The sequence below is a fragment of the Zingiber officinale genome, chromosome 2A (genome assembly GCF_018446385.1).
Source record: "Zingiber officinale cultivar Zhangliang chromosome 2A, Zo_v1.1, whole genome shotgun sequence".
Taxonomy (NCBI): Eukaryota; Viridiplantae; Streptophyta; class Magnoliopsida; order Zingiberales; family Zingiberaceae; genus Zingiber; species Zingiber officinale.
The window spans coordinates 36,136,883-36,151,815 of NC_055988.1; the positions used below are offsets into that span (position 1 = coordinate 36,136,883).

General features: G+C 33.5%; 2 protein-coding genes across 3 annotated transcripts in view; both read right to left on the reverse strand.

Moving 5' to 3' along the window:
* The window catches only part of LOC122041032 (N-alpha-acetyltransferase 35, NatC auxiliary subunit-like), a 95,797-nt gene that overhangs the window by 59,735 nt on the left and 21,129 nt on the right, over window positions 1–14,933 (reverse strand). The gene's annotated exons all lie outside the window — the stretch shown is intronic.
* LOC122041033 lies at window positions 2,025–10,003 on the reverse strand. The gene is made up of 6 exons (XM_042600570.1): window positions 9,941–10,003; window positions 8,658–8,732; window positions 7,871–8,143; window positions 7,595–7,738; window positions 2,889–3,023; window positions 2,025–2,179 (listed from the first exon to the last, which is right to left on the reverse strand). The coding sequence occupies exons 3-6, from the start codon at window positions 8,117–8,119 to the stop codon at window positions 2,069–2,071; spliced, it is 639 nt and encodes a 212-aa protein (XP_042456504.1). The 5' UTR covers window positions 8,120–8,143; window positions 8,658–8,732; window positions 9,941–10,003; the 3' UTR covers window positions 2,025–2,068.

The following is a 14,933-nucleotide window of genomic DNA, read 5'->3' on the forward strand; positions in this document are numbered from 1 at the left end:
TCTTGTTTATACATTAATATATTTGTCTAACTCTATTTTGCGGGAATACTATTATTATTGTATTTGTGCTAACTTTGTTTTACAGATAAAACTGAGCTCCAAGTTGACCGAGGTTTGGTTGACCGAACCATAGGATGGGTCGACCAATCAAGTAGAAATAGCAGAACTCATAAACTTAGTAAACAAGTGGATCGATTGACCAATAATTAGGATCAATCGATCGAACCCAAAATGGAAATTACAAACGATCAGATCGAATCTTCGCTGGAATGGTAATTCAGGGGGTCGGTCACCAATAGGCTTGATCAATCGACCGAACAACGAAAATCACGGGATAGCCGATTCAGATCAATGCAAAGAAGGAAGGCACGGAGTTCAGTCGACTGATAAAAGGATCAGTCGATCTAAAGGATCAAACGGTTTTTCGGTCGACCAAATGTTGCCTATAAAAGAAGCCCTCGAGCACCGAGCCAAACAACAACTCTCTCATCCAATCTACTTTGCTCTTATTGCAATTGTTCGTGCAACCTTCGACAACTCTGCTCCGAGAAGTTCTCCAACAACTGTGTATTACTTTCATCATATCATATTTGTACGATCTTGCTTCTTCGAAATAACGAACGAGATTCAACCCCCCCCCCCCCCCTCCCCTCTCTCATCTTACATGATCCAACAGTAGATACACGCATGAGGAGTACCTCTTAATTCCTAAAGAAGTCCACTACCTTGATTTAGCATTTTCATTATCTTATCCACCTATAAAAGGTTTATAACTTCATGCACTGTTTTTACAAAAAGGTAGGCACCACTTCTCTTTATATACTGAAACTACATGATGTTCCAATAACTACACTCCTCTTTCCAATTATTTTGATGTCCTAAACTTGTTTATTATATATATATATATATATATATATATATATATATATATATATATATAAGGATAGGTTTGTGTAGTAAAAATGCCAAAAATTACTTGGTGGCCATTTTCAACACAAAAGTAACTTGAGCACTATGCCTCAAGCACCCAAGTACACTTTGCCATAAATTTCTAACTAAAATAAAATGCTTTAATATTTATACATAAGTTTTTGGCCAAAACTCGTTCATAAGTTATTTCAACACAAAAATATCCATTTCACCTCGAAGCAACATGAGACTCCTAGGAAGTATTTGGCTTTTGTATTTCTTTTTTGGTTGAGCAAAATTCTTTATTATGGACTATCAATGTGATTGACTATTTTTAATTCAAAGAGAAAATTTTTATTGCCCCAAAAAGGCACCCAATATTCACTTTGAAGTATGCATTATGGTTTTCTAACTACAATGATATCATTGGGCCATCAAAGAAATTTTTTGTTTTGGCCTATATTTCCTTCATAGAGCATTTCAACTCAATTTTCTAGGTAGTCCGATCACTCTCACAAACCCTACTAATATAAATTTTTTCCTAAAATGAGCAAGTTTAGGTCATCAAAAACATTAGGAAAGAGAGATTTCGCTAGCAATTTTAGGAATGTGAAGAAATAAAGTACATGATTTGGACAAAAATATGGATCATGCAGTTGAAAATATAAAAGTGGAATTTCCATTTTCTTTTATAATAATCCACTTCATATAAGTCACTTTCATCATTATTTTTGTGTTTCAAGCTTAAATGTGAGAACAAGATAGATCCTAAATCTTTTTGAATACATAGTGACAGGTTATATTTAACATAAAGATGGATTAGTATGTGTCATCCCTTCTGGAGAGCATGGAATGAGTCCTTATCGTTGCCTCAAAATGCCTCTACATGATCTAAAGGTACAAGTAGCAGTTTGATAATAATTGCTAACAAGATAGATTATTTTGCAATCATTACAAAAAATCATTAGCAGAACAGTTGTTAACAAAGTAGATTATCTGTAATTACGAAAAAAAAAATAGTACTTGTGTTGAGCATACAATATAATGGAAAATGTAAATAATTCCATGAAATGAAGGACTAAAGAATGCTAAGAGCGGAGGTTGAATCCAGAAAGAAAAGGAATAACAGCAAGGAGAGGAATTTAATGCTCATTAGTCATTAGGCATGAACCTGTAATGAAAGAACACTCCAGTCCTGTAATATTTTCCCAAGCTTGCGACGTTGCCATGCAGTGTTTGCACAAAGTATTTTAAGCAAATTGATAATCAACTGTATATTTGTAAAGAATAGAAAAAGTCATCAAAATTGAATGGAAGCAGTATGGAAGGATGTAAGAGGATTCACAGCACCAATGATGTTTTTATGGGTTCATATCTAAATATAGCCTCAACTATAACAATATAGGATTGTTTATAAAAAAAAATTCACTATGTATCAATTGTACATAACTTGTCATAAAGTTATTATCCTCAGATTAATGAATCATTTAGCTTGATGAAATGGACAACAAACATCTAATTGCTCTATCAATAAAAGTGGAATATCACATTCACAAAAAAAATGCAGCAAGAGATATTCATATAACTGGAAGAAACATTATGTCACAAATTGTAAACATGTATATATCATGCCACAAATATATATCTACATGTATTGTCACCAATATACACACATGTATACATTATATCACAAACATAACATGCGTTAATAAGGATTTGTTTGTCATGTCAGACTTTATGTTTTACAAATTATATATATATATATATAGTGACATGTCAATCCCTATTGTTTGATTATTGGAAAAGCAACTGAGTAACCCATTAAAAATAAGGATGGCAGCCTGCCACAACTATAACAAGTCTAGAAGTTTGCATATATAAGATATAAATTGGAAACATGTTATGTTATAAGACATCCCCTATAGTTGTGGCTATATTTAGATATTACCCTACCCATTTTAAGAATTATCAATTCGCACCTGGCCTAACTGTACAATGAACTCATTTTTCTGATGTTCTTTACCCTTTGTAAGTTCTGGTAGCCCTAATTCTCTTGAGATAATATCATGAAAGAATTCTTTGCCGTAAAGCTTTCCATCTTGAATCAATAAAATCTGGAAATGTCTCCAAACAAGAAAAATGAGATTAATGGTATCGAGGAAAAATAATAATCTTAGTTGACAAGGTAAAAGGTGTAGATTCATGAGAAAGCAAGATTATTATTGCTAAAGGATCTGGTACTCCAGAATGGTAAATTACCTAAGGAAAAAGGAATTAGACCAAGCAAACCAGGTATTTATTTTTAAAAAATCCAAAGAGTATATATAAGCAAAAAAATAGAATAATCATCCATAAATACTTAAATGACTAATCTCGCTACAGATAATAAAAGCTAGTTAATCAACAAGACTATTATATAGGTTGCATTTCACAGAGAGAAATTTAGATGTTTATATATCTTTCCACAATGAAAGGAGACGGAGCTTCACTGAATGACAAGCATTCCCCAACTCATGACTTCCAATGAAAAGACAAACTTTGTGGGGAGAAATTAGGATAAAGATAGATAGAAGATTTATCATCAGGCACTTAAGTGCATACCTTATACATGAACATTATTATTGCACGGGCAGTAAACCAACAAAAGCGGCTGCAATGTGTACAAATGAACTTACCTTGAGTTTGGAACTATCCTTTTTTAACAGTCAATAATAATAACCTCATAAGGGCTATTTTGTTTCTTTTCCCGTATTCCTCAACTATTAAAGGTGTCACATTACACCTCTTATTGATTGTATAGCATTAGTTTATCCACTTCTACTTGGTAGTACAGGGAGTTCTGAAACAGCAACTAAGCCTCCTAGAGGAGAAACCCCGGTGCCACATTTGCCACCCACTTGTTGCATTAAATACACTTACATGTAGGTAAACATCAGGTTGGGGAATTTCTAAATTCAAAAGGCTAATCCTTGGCCTCCTAATTTAATACTCCTTTTTTTCTTTTCCTTTTAAGTTGATCTCTCCTTGGTTGAATCTACTTTCTATCCTTCTGATTTTAAGCCACTACTTGTCACTTTCGGAATGGAATGAGTTTCACTAGTTTAACAAACTCAGGCAAGAAGTATCTGTCTTGCAAATTCTAGCATGTAGTTGGTTTATTAATAACATGATACTCAATTTCAGTGTTATTATCATTGCTCTGCTCAACTACTAAACAATTATCTGAAATTTTCTCCATAAAATTTATGTCAACACATGTGGAACATGTTAGGTATCTTTTTGGTCTCCCGAGCACCATGACTCAAGGGGCATTTCTCATACTGCAGGTACAACCTATTTGCACATAGTGAATTCTCACATATGCCTCATGTTTGCATCATTATTAATGGAAATGTGGTACAGGTTCTTTATCACCTTCCATTATTCTTGAGTCAGTTCCCTTCAATATTTCCTCTAGCTCAGACCAAGCAGTCATTCTATTCTCACATTTCTAAACAAAAGTAACATTGTTAAACAAAATAAAACAGGCATTTGTGTACAAACATTACTATTCCATATCAGAGTTCTTCCATCATTTCGAGTTAATGCAGTTCAAAGGGCATATTGTGTTACAAATTGCAAGCCTTCTATGGATGGAGAAGTAGTTTACGTTATTCCATAACCTAGGAGAGAGTCCCTCCTAGCTATCTATATTATCATGTTACAACTTCACAAATAAACCCTCAAAATTTGCAATATTGTAATTGGATCAATGACAATCCTCCCTAAGATGGTTTGAACATATAATAAAATCTCACTTTCTTACAAATATATTCAATTTTAAAACTTTCATTAAATTTAGCCAGGGAATCTTCTACTTAATATTAAAACTAATAAATCAAGTAAGATTCTCCTTTGATTGCAAATTTCACCACAAAGTAACAATCAACCTTTTCATGTTTTGTCCTCCCATGGAAAATTGAATAAATGCAATGTGCATTGTAGCATGATATCACAATAAAGTTCTTCTGCTTAGTAGGAGAATTATCCAGTTTAAGCATCAAGTTTTGATCCATAAACCAAATAACCTAATATGTGGCAAGAACTATAGCCTTGTAATTTGTCACCAAACTTGATTCCACCTTTGATCTTAGCCACTAAAGTTAGCTTGTTTTTTCTTTTACAAGGTATAAGAGTATCTCCTAGTCAAATACAATAGTTGGATGTGGATCACCATTGTGAAAGAACTTGCCCTACAGGTATATCTTGTAATCTAAAGATGGTCTCAATCATAATATAGGAGACCCTTTTTAGAGCATTCGTAAATTAGCAAAAGAGTCCTTGAAGTTTGTCATACAAGTAATTTTCAATGAAAAAGATTTAACTAGGGTAATGCTAGCCTATTCTGTTACCCAAGTTTGTCATACAAGTGTCACAATAATGAGAGATGATGTCTTCCTTGAAGCACTCAAAATTCTCAATGTTGTAATTGAATTTTTCTTTTCTTTTTAAATCAGCAGACTAATCTGCAATTTTCAAATTTGTTGGACCAATATGCAAAATTACCAGATTTCAAGTCTGGTGTGGTGGCAAAGCAAAGGAGTTGCCCCAATTGTATAGGCAGCAAGGTGCCTTTGCTTGTGCAAATAGGGTGGGAGAGATCTTGTGGCAGACCTTGAGCAGTGCATGGCATAGCATGGCTGGCCAATGGTCGAGTTGGCAGGTGATACGCTCTCCCTCTCTTCGTGTGCTTGTATTCCACTTCCTCCTTGGTGGATCTAATGGAGCAGTTGGATGTCTGATTGATGTTAGCATCTGTGGGTTCTCAGGTTTCCAAAAAGGGCACAGGCGTAGGGCATGTCTACAGGATTATGGAAGCACACAGGTTTCAACTAGTGGTGATGCCCATTGATATAAGCACACCACAAATGCACACTTGATCATGTGCAACTAATGGACAACCCTATAGACCAATAGACATGGAGAATCATCAATGAATTATTCTGATTTTATTTCTTCTACACATTTCCAATCCAAATTAGATTTTTCCACTGAAAAATCCCATAAATGATCCCTGCACGTAAAAATTTGTGCAAATTAACAATTCCTCTAAATATAATCTCTGCATATAAACAAATTAGCAATTAAGTCCTCTCCAAATTAACAACCAAACTCATACTTACTAGAATATAAGCAAGCCTACAGCGCTTAGGGGATAAGCAAAAGTAACATTTTCACAGATCTTCAGGGATAAAAAAAATTATGTCAAATTCAATTCCTTTCCTATTCTTGAATTCTCCTCAGCTTTCTGTATATTGTCCCCCACAAGAAAATATGGAACTCGAGGTATATAAGCATTCAAGTGTAATCTCTTCCTTTCTTGGCTTCAGACTTCCAGCTGCCTCATGTTTCTCTGGTGTGCCCTCAAATTAAAATCCTTAGACATTCATACAAACAAATGTTGAATTTAGCCAACTCATTGTATGATTCAGTATCATTTCCTACTTGATCTCTTTGAATTTTATATTTGAAGGTATGATCCATTATTTGAAATCTTGTACCATGTAGGCAAAATGATCGAAACGTATCGGTTCAGTAAATTACCGAAACCACCGAGGTTCAAAATCTCGAGTTGTGTAGTAGTTTGAGCCTTTGACTAAAAAGATATGCATGGTGCCAATGACTAATTGGAGGTTGAAGGAGAAAGGAGATTAAGCAAAGGAAGGAGACATTGTGTGTTGAGTTTTGATCTTTGAGATATGCATGGATCAGAATGTTATGTTTCAGTAATTTAAAATCATGTTCAACACAGACAATGTCTCCTTCCTATTTTCATTTCCTCCTACAACTTCGATTCATTACCAACACCATACATCGAAACATTGATACAATACGTACTAACATAATATTATTTCATTCAAAGATCAAAACCTCGGCATAGCTTGAGATTTTGAACCTTGGTATGATCGGATCTATTTATTAAAGAGAGATGATTAAATATATTTCTTATGTATCAATAGATTTCACACAGATTCGAGATCAATTTATATGGATCAACTACCTCAATTATTACTGCTAGCCCATACATTGTGTCTATTTTTGGATCTTCCAAATTATTTCTGGAGAAGGATGGGCTGATTTTCTTTTCGTGTTCTTTTCGATAAAAAAACTATTCTCTTCTTAGAAAAATGGTAGAACCTAAAAATAACCAAAAATACATATATTGTTCACATTGCTATATAAAAGCTGTAAAACTATTGTAGGAACCTTCATTCCCTAGATTATACTAGTAAACATACAAAAGAAATTAATGAACTTCCTTGAGAGATCACTATTGTCATGAAACCCTTATTTAGACCAAACTGGTCAAGTTTGGCGATGACATAGAAAAGCCTGATATGGTATTAACATTGGCTGATGGAACATTATTACAAGAACAAATAACAAATGTGCATTTTCAATTTTCTGGGATCACCTAACATTATATGTTACACACTTGTGGTAAGTCCCTTGCCTCTTAGGCCTAGTGGAAATTACTACCTTGTCATTTTTAAAGAAAAAGAGAGAAAGAGAAACTATTATTATTCTGATAGGTCTTTAGTTATTGCTACAAAGCCAAATAGCACTAAAATATTGATATCTATATTGTTAAAAATAATTATATTGATAGATACAGGTATATTATTCAACATTCTCAATGAACTACCTGGAGATGAGCTCTAGCCACCAGATCAGGTTGAGGTTTCTGGAATTGGACAATAAAGCAGAAAACATCATCAAGCACTAAATCCGTGTTCAAGGAACATACGAAATCTAAATCACTCAGCAGCTTCTGAAAATAACTGACAGCCTGGAAATCAGATTGGAAAATGTTTAATGTGTATTAAAACAGCACATGCAACAATATAGTTAGTTTAGGAATTGAACATTTCCCATCAATAAAATGAAGCAAAGATATCCCTAAGGTGTTCCAAAAACTCACTTCTTTCCAACTAAGGATATGTGTTGCCCGTGGTGGAGTTGGAGCAGAAAATCTGTTGTTTAAGCTAGCATCAAAACCAATAGGCCTACAACCTGAGGCAGTGGTGCTACTTTGAATATCATCTTGATGAAATCCATATGACAAGGCTCTGAGGAATTCTTGTGACTTAGTGATGTGAGTTAATTCAGACAAGCATGATGCCACATGTTTACGAGCCAACTCCAAACCCTTTCCTTGGGGTTTCTTCATACTCGTGAGAACAAGGTAGTAGTGCTGAAAAAGGTTTCATAATTTAGTAACAGATTGGCAGGAGGAAAGCATAAAAATGTATTAGCAATTAGTAATACAAGAAAATAAATAGAATCATTAACAGCATTATGACTATCAAGTTGATCACAAATTTATCAAGTACTATTAAAATGTGCTCTACAACTTTGATACATGGTCCTTTCATCTATTCTCTACATACATGTGCCCGAAGTTGGTACTCCAAGTTAACACTCCACATTTCTATTGATTACGTGTAATTAAAAAAAAAACAGAATAGTACTCCTGTCAAAATAACGTCAAACTACAACAGAGAGCAATTGACTACAGAAGTGTAAAAATGAAGGAACCTACATGAATTACCAAACGTAGCGTCTCTGATATCAACAACTTGAAAGAGATAAAACTAGGTAACATATAGGTCAAATTTTACGAGACAAAACCAAGGCAGTCTTAGATGAATTTTTATGTAACATCCTAGTATATTTGAAAACTCAGGAAACATGGGCTAAGACCTTACGAAAACGTAAACGACAAAGAAGAGCTCTGCAATAGCCTTCTTCCAAGTCAGGATTACTTTGTAGAGGCTCAATATCTACAGGGAAAAAAGGGAATTAGCATTAACAATCTTGCAAAGAATAAAGTATAAAAATAAAATAAAATATCTAGCAATAAGGAATGCATATCCATGAAAGATCAAGGATAGTGTGACAAATAGTTTCCATTGGCACCCATATCACACATCAGGTAGCTACCCAAAGTTTGGCATACTCAAAAAAAAAAAGGTAGATCCGCTACCTTAGCGGCCCCCCTAGTGCCGGTCCCACGGAAAAGTTTGGCATACTCAAGTTTTGTCTGAACGTGCAAATCTTCATTAATTCAAGATATGCTATATGAGTTGCCCAAACTCCATGAATGGATGAAATAATCAAACTATAAATTGGCAATTCGCAAATGACCAAAATAAATTGTGTATCTCTTTTTTGTCATGGTGTAAAGTTGGTGTTCTCTTCACCACAAAGGAACTGAAATCCTGATTTTACATTCCTATTCGTTACATGCTCCTGTTTTCCTATTTAATCAAAGTAAGATGACTGATTTTTTGTGTCTATGAGTATATATAGAAACAGATATCGACCACCAATATAACGCATGTTGGTTTCAGAAACACGATCACCAAACCTTTTTTTTAATATAATCAAGAATTAATTAGTTATCATGGAAAAGTTGTCACAAGAAAATAATACAAACAAGAACACGATAAGCTATTTAACAAGTAGAGACAAGAAATAATACTCTGTTCTATAAGGAAATTCAATAAACATCACTCAGAAAGACATCATACCAACATCAACCACATTAATGGTCAGTGAAAGTCATTAAGAAGAAGAGAGCAGTAAAGTTCTACAAAAGTGATAAACTTTTGAAGGTTACTTTGCATGTATGTTCCATTCCCTACGCATGCACCTAAACAACCCCATAACAGCGTCAAACCACATTTAACGCTGCAGCTCAGCCAATCTTGCTGGATATAACAAACTAGCAATACTCCCCAACCGGGTATAGTGTCTTGTACTGTATTACATTTTCAAGTGTCCAGCAACAATGTAAGCCACTATTTCAGCATTACAAGAATTTTGTGAGTTAATTTTGTACTGATATTTGCAGATTAATTATCTACTTGTCCTTCAAGTTGAGAGTAAGCATCAACCAGAACTACTAAATTACTCTTTGAGGGTAGTCTTAACCAGCTTAAAAAGATAAATCATAAGTGCAGGTGAAAATGATATAAAGTTTATGTACCTTCTAATTGCTTCTTCTTTAATGACTGGGCTTTGCAAGCTCGAAGTTGGCGAGAAATTGTTTCCTCAACTGAATTTAGAATCGATAAGCACTTTTCGTCACCTTCTCCTTTCAGAGGAAGCCCATAAGCCATTGTGAAAAGGTCCTCCTCCTATCAAGAAAATTTTAAAATATGATTCAAGGACATAGGAACGAAAAAAGGAAAAAAAAGAATTTAGACAAAAAAAGGAATTTAAACAACCCAATGGAAATGTGGTAACTAATCTAGAGTTTGAATTTTGAACCAAAAGGAAAAAAGAAGGTTTTAAAAATAAAAATAAATTCTTCCAAAAAACATTAAATCAATCTAAAAAATCGAATTAGTTCTGGGTCTAAATTTCTATTTTACACTATAATTTTATTTTACTAGAAAATTTATGGGGCCTTCGGAGACAAATATTTCTCATTGTTCTAGACATTTGAGCAATAATGCAAATTCTATTTTGGCATTCTTCACATGAGATTGCCAAGACAAACGGATTTGCCCTGTGCTAGATCAATTGACCATGTGTAATCTGGGATCCACCCACCCACCTCAACACCTTTTTATAGTTGTATTCCTCTATTGCAATCAGTCATCCATTTTTCATTGTCTACTGCAACTGACCAGATTCTCCTCCATTGCATACTTTCTTTTCTTTCCCTTGTCACCTAGTGCTCTCTCTTCAAAAAATTATAGCTATTCCAGAATTCCAACTACACAAATCCCGCTTAAAGTCAATATCCCACAAACCTCAATGCAATTTCACCTGCTGCAACTGCTCCAGACAAACAAATACAAGTTCACAGTGCAACTGTATCTGGTCTCCCTTCTTCATCAGAATTTCATACACCCTCCCCATAGTCCTCCACTACCATCTTCCAACAAGCCTATTAAAATGTCCTGTTTTTTATATGCCTTGCATCCATCAACACGTTCAACTTCTTGTCACCACGAATGCCTTATCCAACAAAGCCTATAACTCAGAAGCAATGTCCAGCACCTTCATGTCCAAATAGTACCCACCACATCAAGCGCAATCCATTTTGATAAGCCTACTATATGAGGAAGAGAGCATACTGCTCACCTCTTATTTGCGAGAGCAAAGATCCACCCTCATCAGCAAATGACACATCTAGTGATTGACAAAGAAGTCAAGGTGATCCACTACTAAAATAGCCAGTTGCAAAGATCCAACGTGAGAGCCCACAAGTATCATTTTAATTAATTGTGATATCTACTGATTGTGGGCTCCACTACATGTAAAAAAAAATCTCTTGGAAAATTGGGATAATGTGAAAGAGAAGATCAACATTGAGCAGAACACAAATTGCAAAAAATAAAAATAAACAAATAAATGAAGCAAAAAAAAAAAAATTTTAAAATGTAGTGCAAAGAGAACTGGAGGTCCAATGAAATAATAATTGCAAACATAGCAAGAGGATTTCAGAATGTAGTATAAAAAAGTTTGGAGTTCATGAAAATTACAAAATTACAAGAAAAAGTTTCAATAGACCAATTAGACAACCTAGAACTCCCCTAATGTTAATGAGATCAAGATCATTCAAGTAAGGTAACGGTCATTAAAGAACATGTTATATGAGAGAAGGTTATTTGCAAAAAAAAAAAAAAGGGCAGGCCAGTGCACGAAGCTCCCGCCATGCGGGGTCCCGAGGAAGGATCCATTGTACGTAGTCTTACCTTACTTTTTGCAAGAGGCTGTTTCCAGGATTCGAACTTGTGACTTTTTTTGGTCACATGGCAACAACTTTACCGTTGCACCAAGGCTCCCCTTCAAGAAGGTTATTTGCAATAACAAACAATAGGTAGATACTAAGTTAATATCAAATCTACACTTCTACCAACCGTACCAAGAGAGAGCAGTATTATTGTCAAGATTCAATGATCAAAAAAACAATCATCCATATCAGATTCATAGGTCGGAAAGGTGAAATCAGAATGATTAGGAAAATTTTAAAAAATAAAAAAGTGAAAAATTAAATAATATGATATAAGAGATGGCAAATGATGGGTTTACATAAGAATAATCTATATTGTCTTATTAAATAGTTTTATTAATAGCATAATATAAACAATGAATCATAGAATTGATTAATCAGACTGGTTAGCATATCAGTACTATCATATGTTGTTATTTTAAGTTAGTAATATCAAATTATTATTGTTATTATTTGGTAAACAAATATTCAAAAATTGTTAAATAGTATCAATTGGAAACTAAATGTATTCCATTTAGATTATCATAGATAATAAATCATATTTTATTTAAAAAATCAATAATTAAAAATATTTTTGAATGCTATCACACATGGTTTGAAATCTCGTACTGTGTTAGGTGAAATGGTCGAAACGTATCATTCAGGTAAATCACCGAAACTTGATATCACTCCGCACCAAGGCTTACAATCTCAAGTCATACCGTAGTTTAAGTCTTTGACTGAAAAGATGCTACTCCAATATCATGTCGATTGTCGACGCTTGAATGCATGGTGTCGATGACAAATTAGAGGTTGAAAGAGAAAAGAGATGAAACAAACGAATGAGATTGTACTAAGTGGTATTGAATTTTATATTTCGACTTTCGCCCGACATGGTATAAGATTTAAAACCACTCTTCATATAGACAATGTCTCTTTCCTATGCTTCATCTTCTTCATTCTTCAACTCCAAAATATTATCTGCACCATGCCTTGAAACATCAACACGATACCAAAATAATATCGTTCGAGTCAAAGAGCGAAACTTCAGCATGACTCGAAATTTTGAACTTTGCTATCACATTAAAAGAAAAACAATGTTAGTTATTAATATAACAATCACTAAAAAAAGGTTATTATTTAATATTCCATATTTGAGGCATTATTTATCAAAAGAGGTATTATATCTCTCTCAACCAATAATGTCATCTCTCAATCAATAGTGGATGAATAAGAGACTGATGAGATGTTTGGTCTACTAATGGCAGATGACATACAACAACAAAGTTATTTTGTTGATATCATAACAAATTCTAGATGGAGGTTAGCAATTTAAGCTAGAATTCACGAGAGTAACTAAAGAGTATTCCCTCGCGTGTATGACTTTGCTAGTAAACACGATTAAAATCAAGAATGAGTTGGTAGATTGGACAAGTTTGACAAAATCAATTCAGCCAGTCAAGTTCTCGTTCATGATCTATTAAGCTTTCAATTAATTTACTCTGTTTTCTGAGAGTCAAACTCATTTTTTTAGGTAATTTCTTTCAATCTATACTTTTGTAACTTTTAAAACTTCTCCATCCATCTATATGAGATGATTAATTTCTCAAGAAAAATGGATTAGGCTATACCAATATCAATCCAAGTCATCCGTATCAGTAGTAGATTGTATCAGTAGTTGATTTTTTACAACCATGGTTGATATCCACTAAACACATACTTCCTCTCCCTTTTGTGTGCCTCACAAAATAGCATAGATAACCATAATTTCCTTTAAAAAAAATTATCAAAGTAAAAGAGTCCAGAAACTCTTATCAAGACTTGGACACATGGCACTTCAACAACTTGCACACATGTTAGTAGAGTTGCGCATCTTTTAAAAATTCTTTTGTTTAATTTTTCAATTAATTTAGTTTATTTTAGCATTTGATTAACTTATCTCAAAGAAACAACAACAACAACAACAAGTCTTATCCCACTAGATGGAGTTGGTTATATGGATCATTTTACGTCATTGAGCTATATCTCTACAATATCATCATCTACACTTAAATAAATTGTATCTTATTTTATTGTTGCTAACAAAGTCGTTTTTGGTCTTCCTATTCCTCGTTTGATATGTTTGTCATAATTTCACATCGACTGACTGGAGTAAATCGGCAATAATGAAAGAAAATATCACTACTGCAAGCCGCAAAGTTGCTAGGTAGGTCTTGAAATTAAATCCTTTATAAAATATAAAGGATGAGTTTAGATCCATGTAAAGTAGGTTTGGCTACCTAGCTAGCTTTAAAGAATTTATTTATAAGCTACTTTATAATTGACTGAAGAAAAGAGTTTTACACACAATTAATGACAACCCATCAAGAGTACCATGAAACCCTAACATCTGTTAGAACTCAAAATTACACCACCCAATGTCTAGGAAAGAATATCAATCGATTACCTAAATACTATCCTACACATGCAACTAGACCAAGATTGGAGTTAGAGGGCATCCCAAAATATGTTGAATATTGAACCACTAGTTTCATGGTCAATTAAATCCAAAAGCATTTTAATTGACTAGCTAACATGAATTCATGAGAAACTATTACTTGAGAAGAAGAATGATATACTAGAATAAAACTTATTGGGGGTATTAGAAAACTATGGAAAAAGGATGAACTCAACTTAGGTGATTAGGAAAATCATTTATCACTGTTAACAAATGTTGGAAGAAAAAATATGTTATTAATTTTATTCATCAATCTCATACATATATAGAGTATATAGATTTAATCAAATCTCTACAATCAAGATAAACCATATCCCTACAATTATTGTAAATAATATCCCTATATTTCTTATTTTTATTTATATAATTAATAGCACTCCCCCTCGAGTTGGAGCATAAATATTAATCATGCCTAACTTATTAAAAGATAATCGAACCCAACCCCTATTTAAAGTTTTTGTAAAAATATCTCCTAGTTGTTCTCCTATCTTCAAATACAACCAAACATTGCTATATATTTTCACCGACAAAATGACACTCAAATTCAATATACTTAGTTTGCTCTTGAAATACGCGATAGGAAACAATATATAAAGTCACTTGGTTATCACACCACAATCTGAAATTTTTAAGATCTATTTTAGTCAAAAGTTGATATATCCACATTATCTCACATACAACATTTGTTATAGCTCTATATTTTGATTTTGTACTTGAACGTGAGACGACATTCTACTTCTTACTTTTCCATGAAACTAG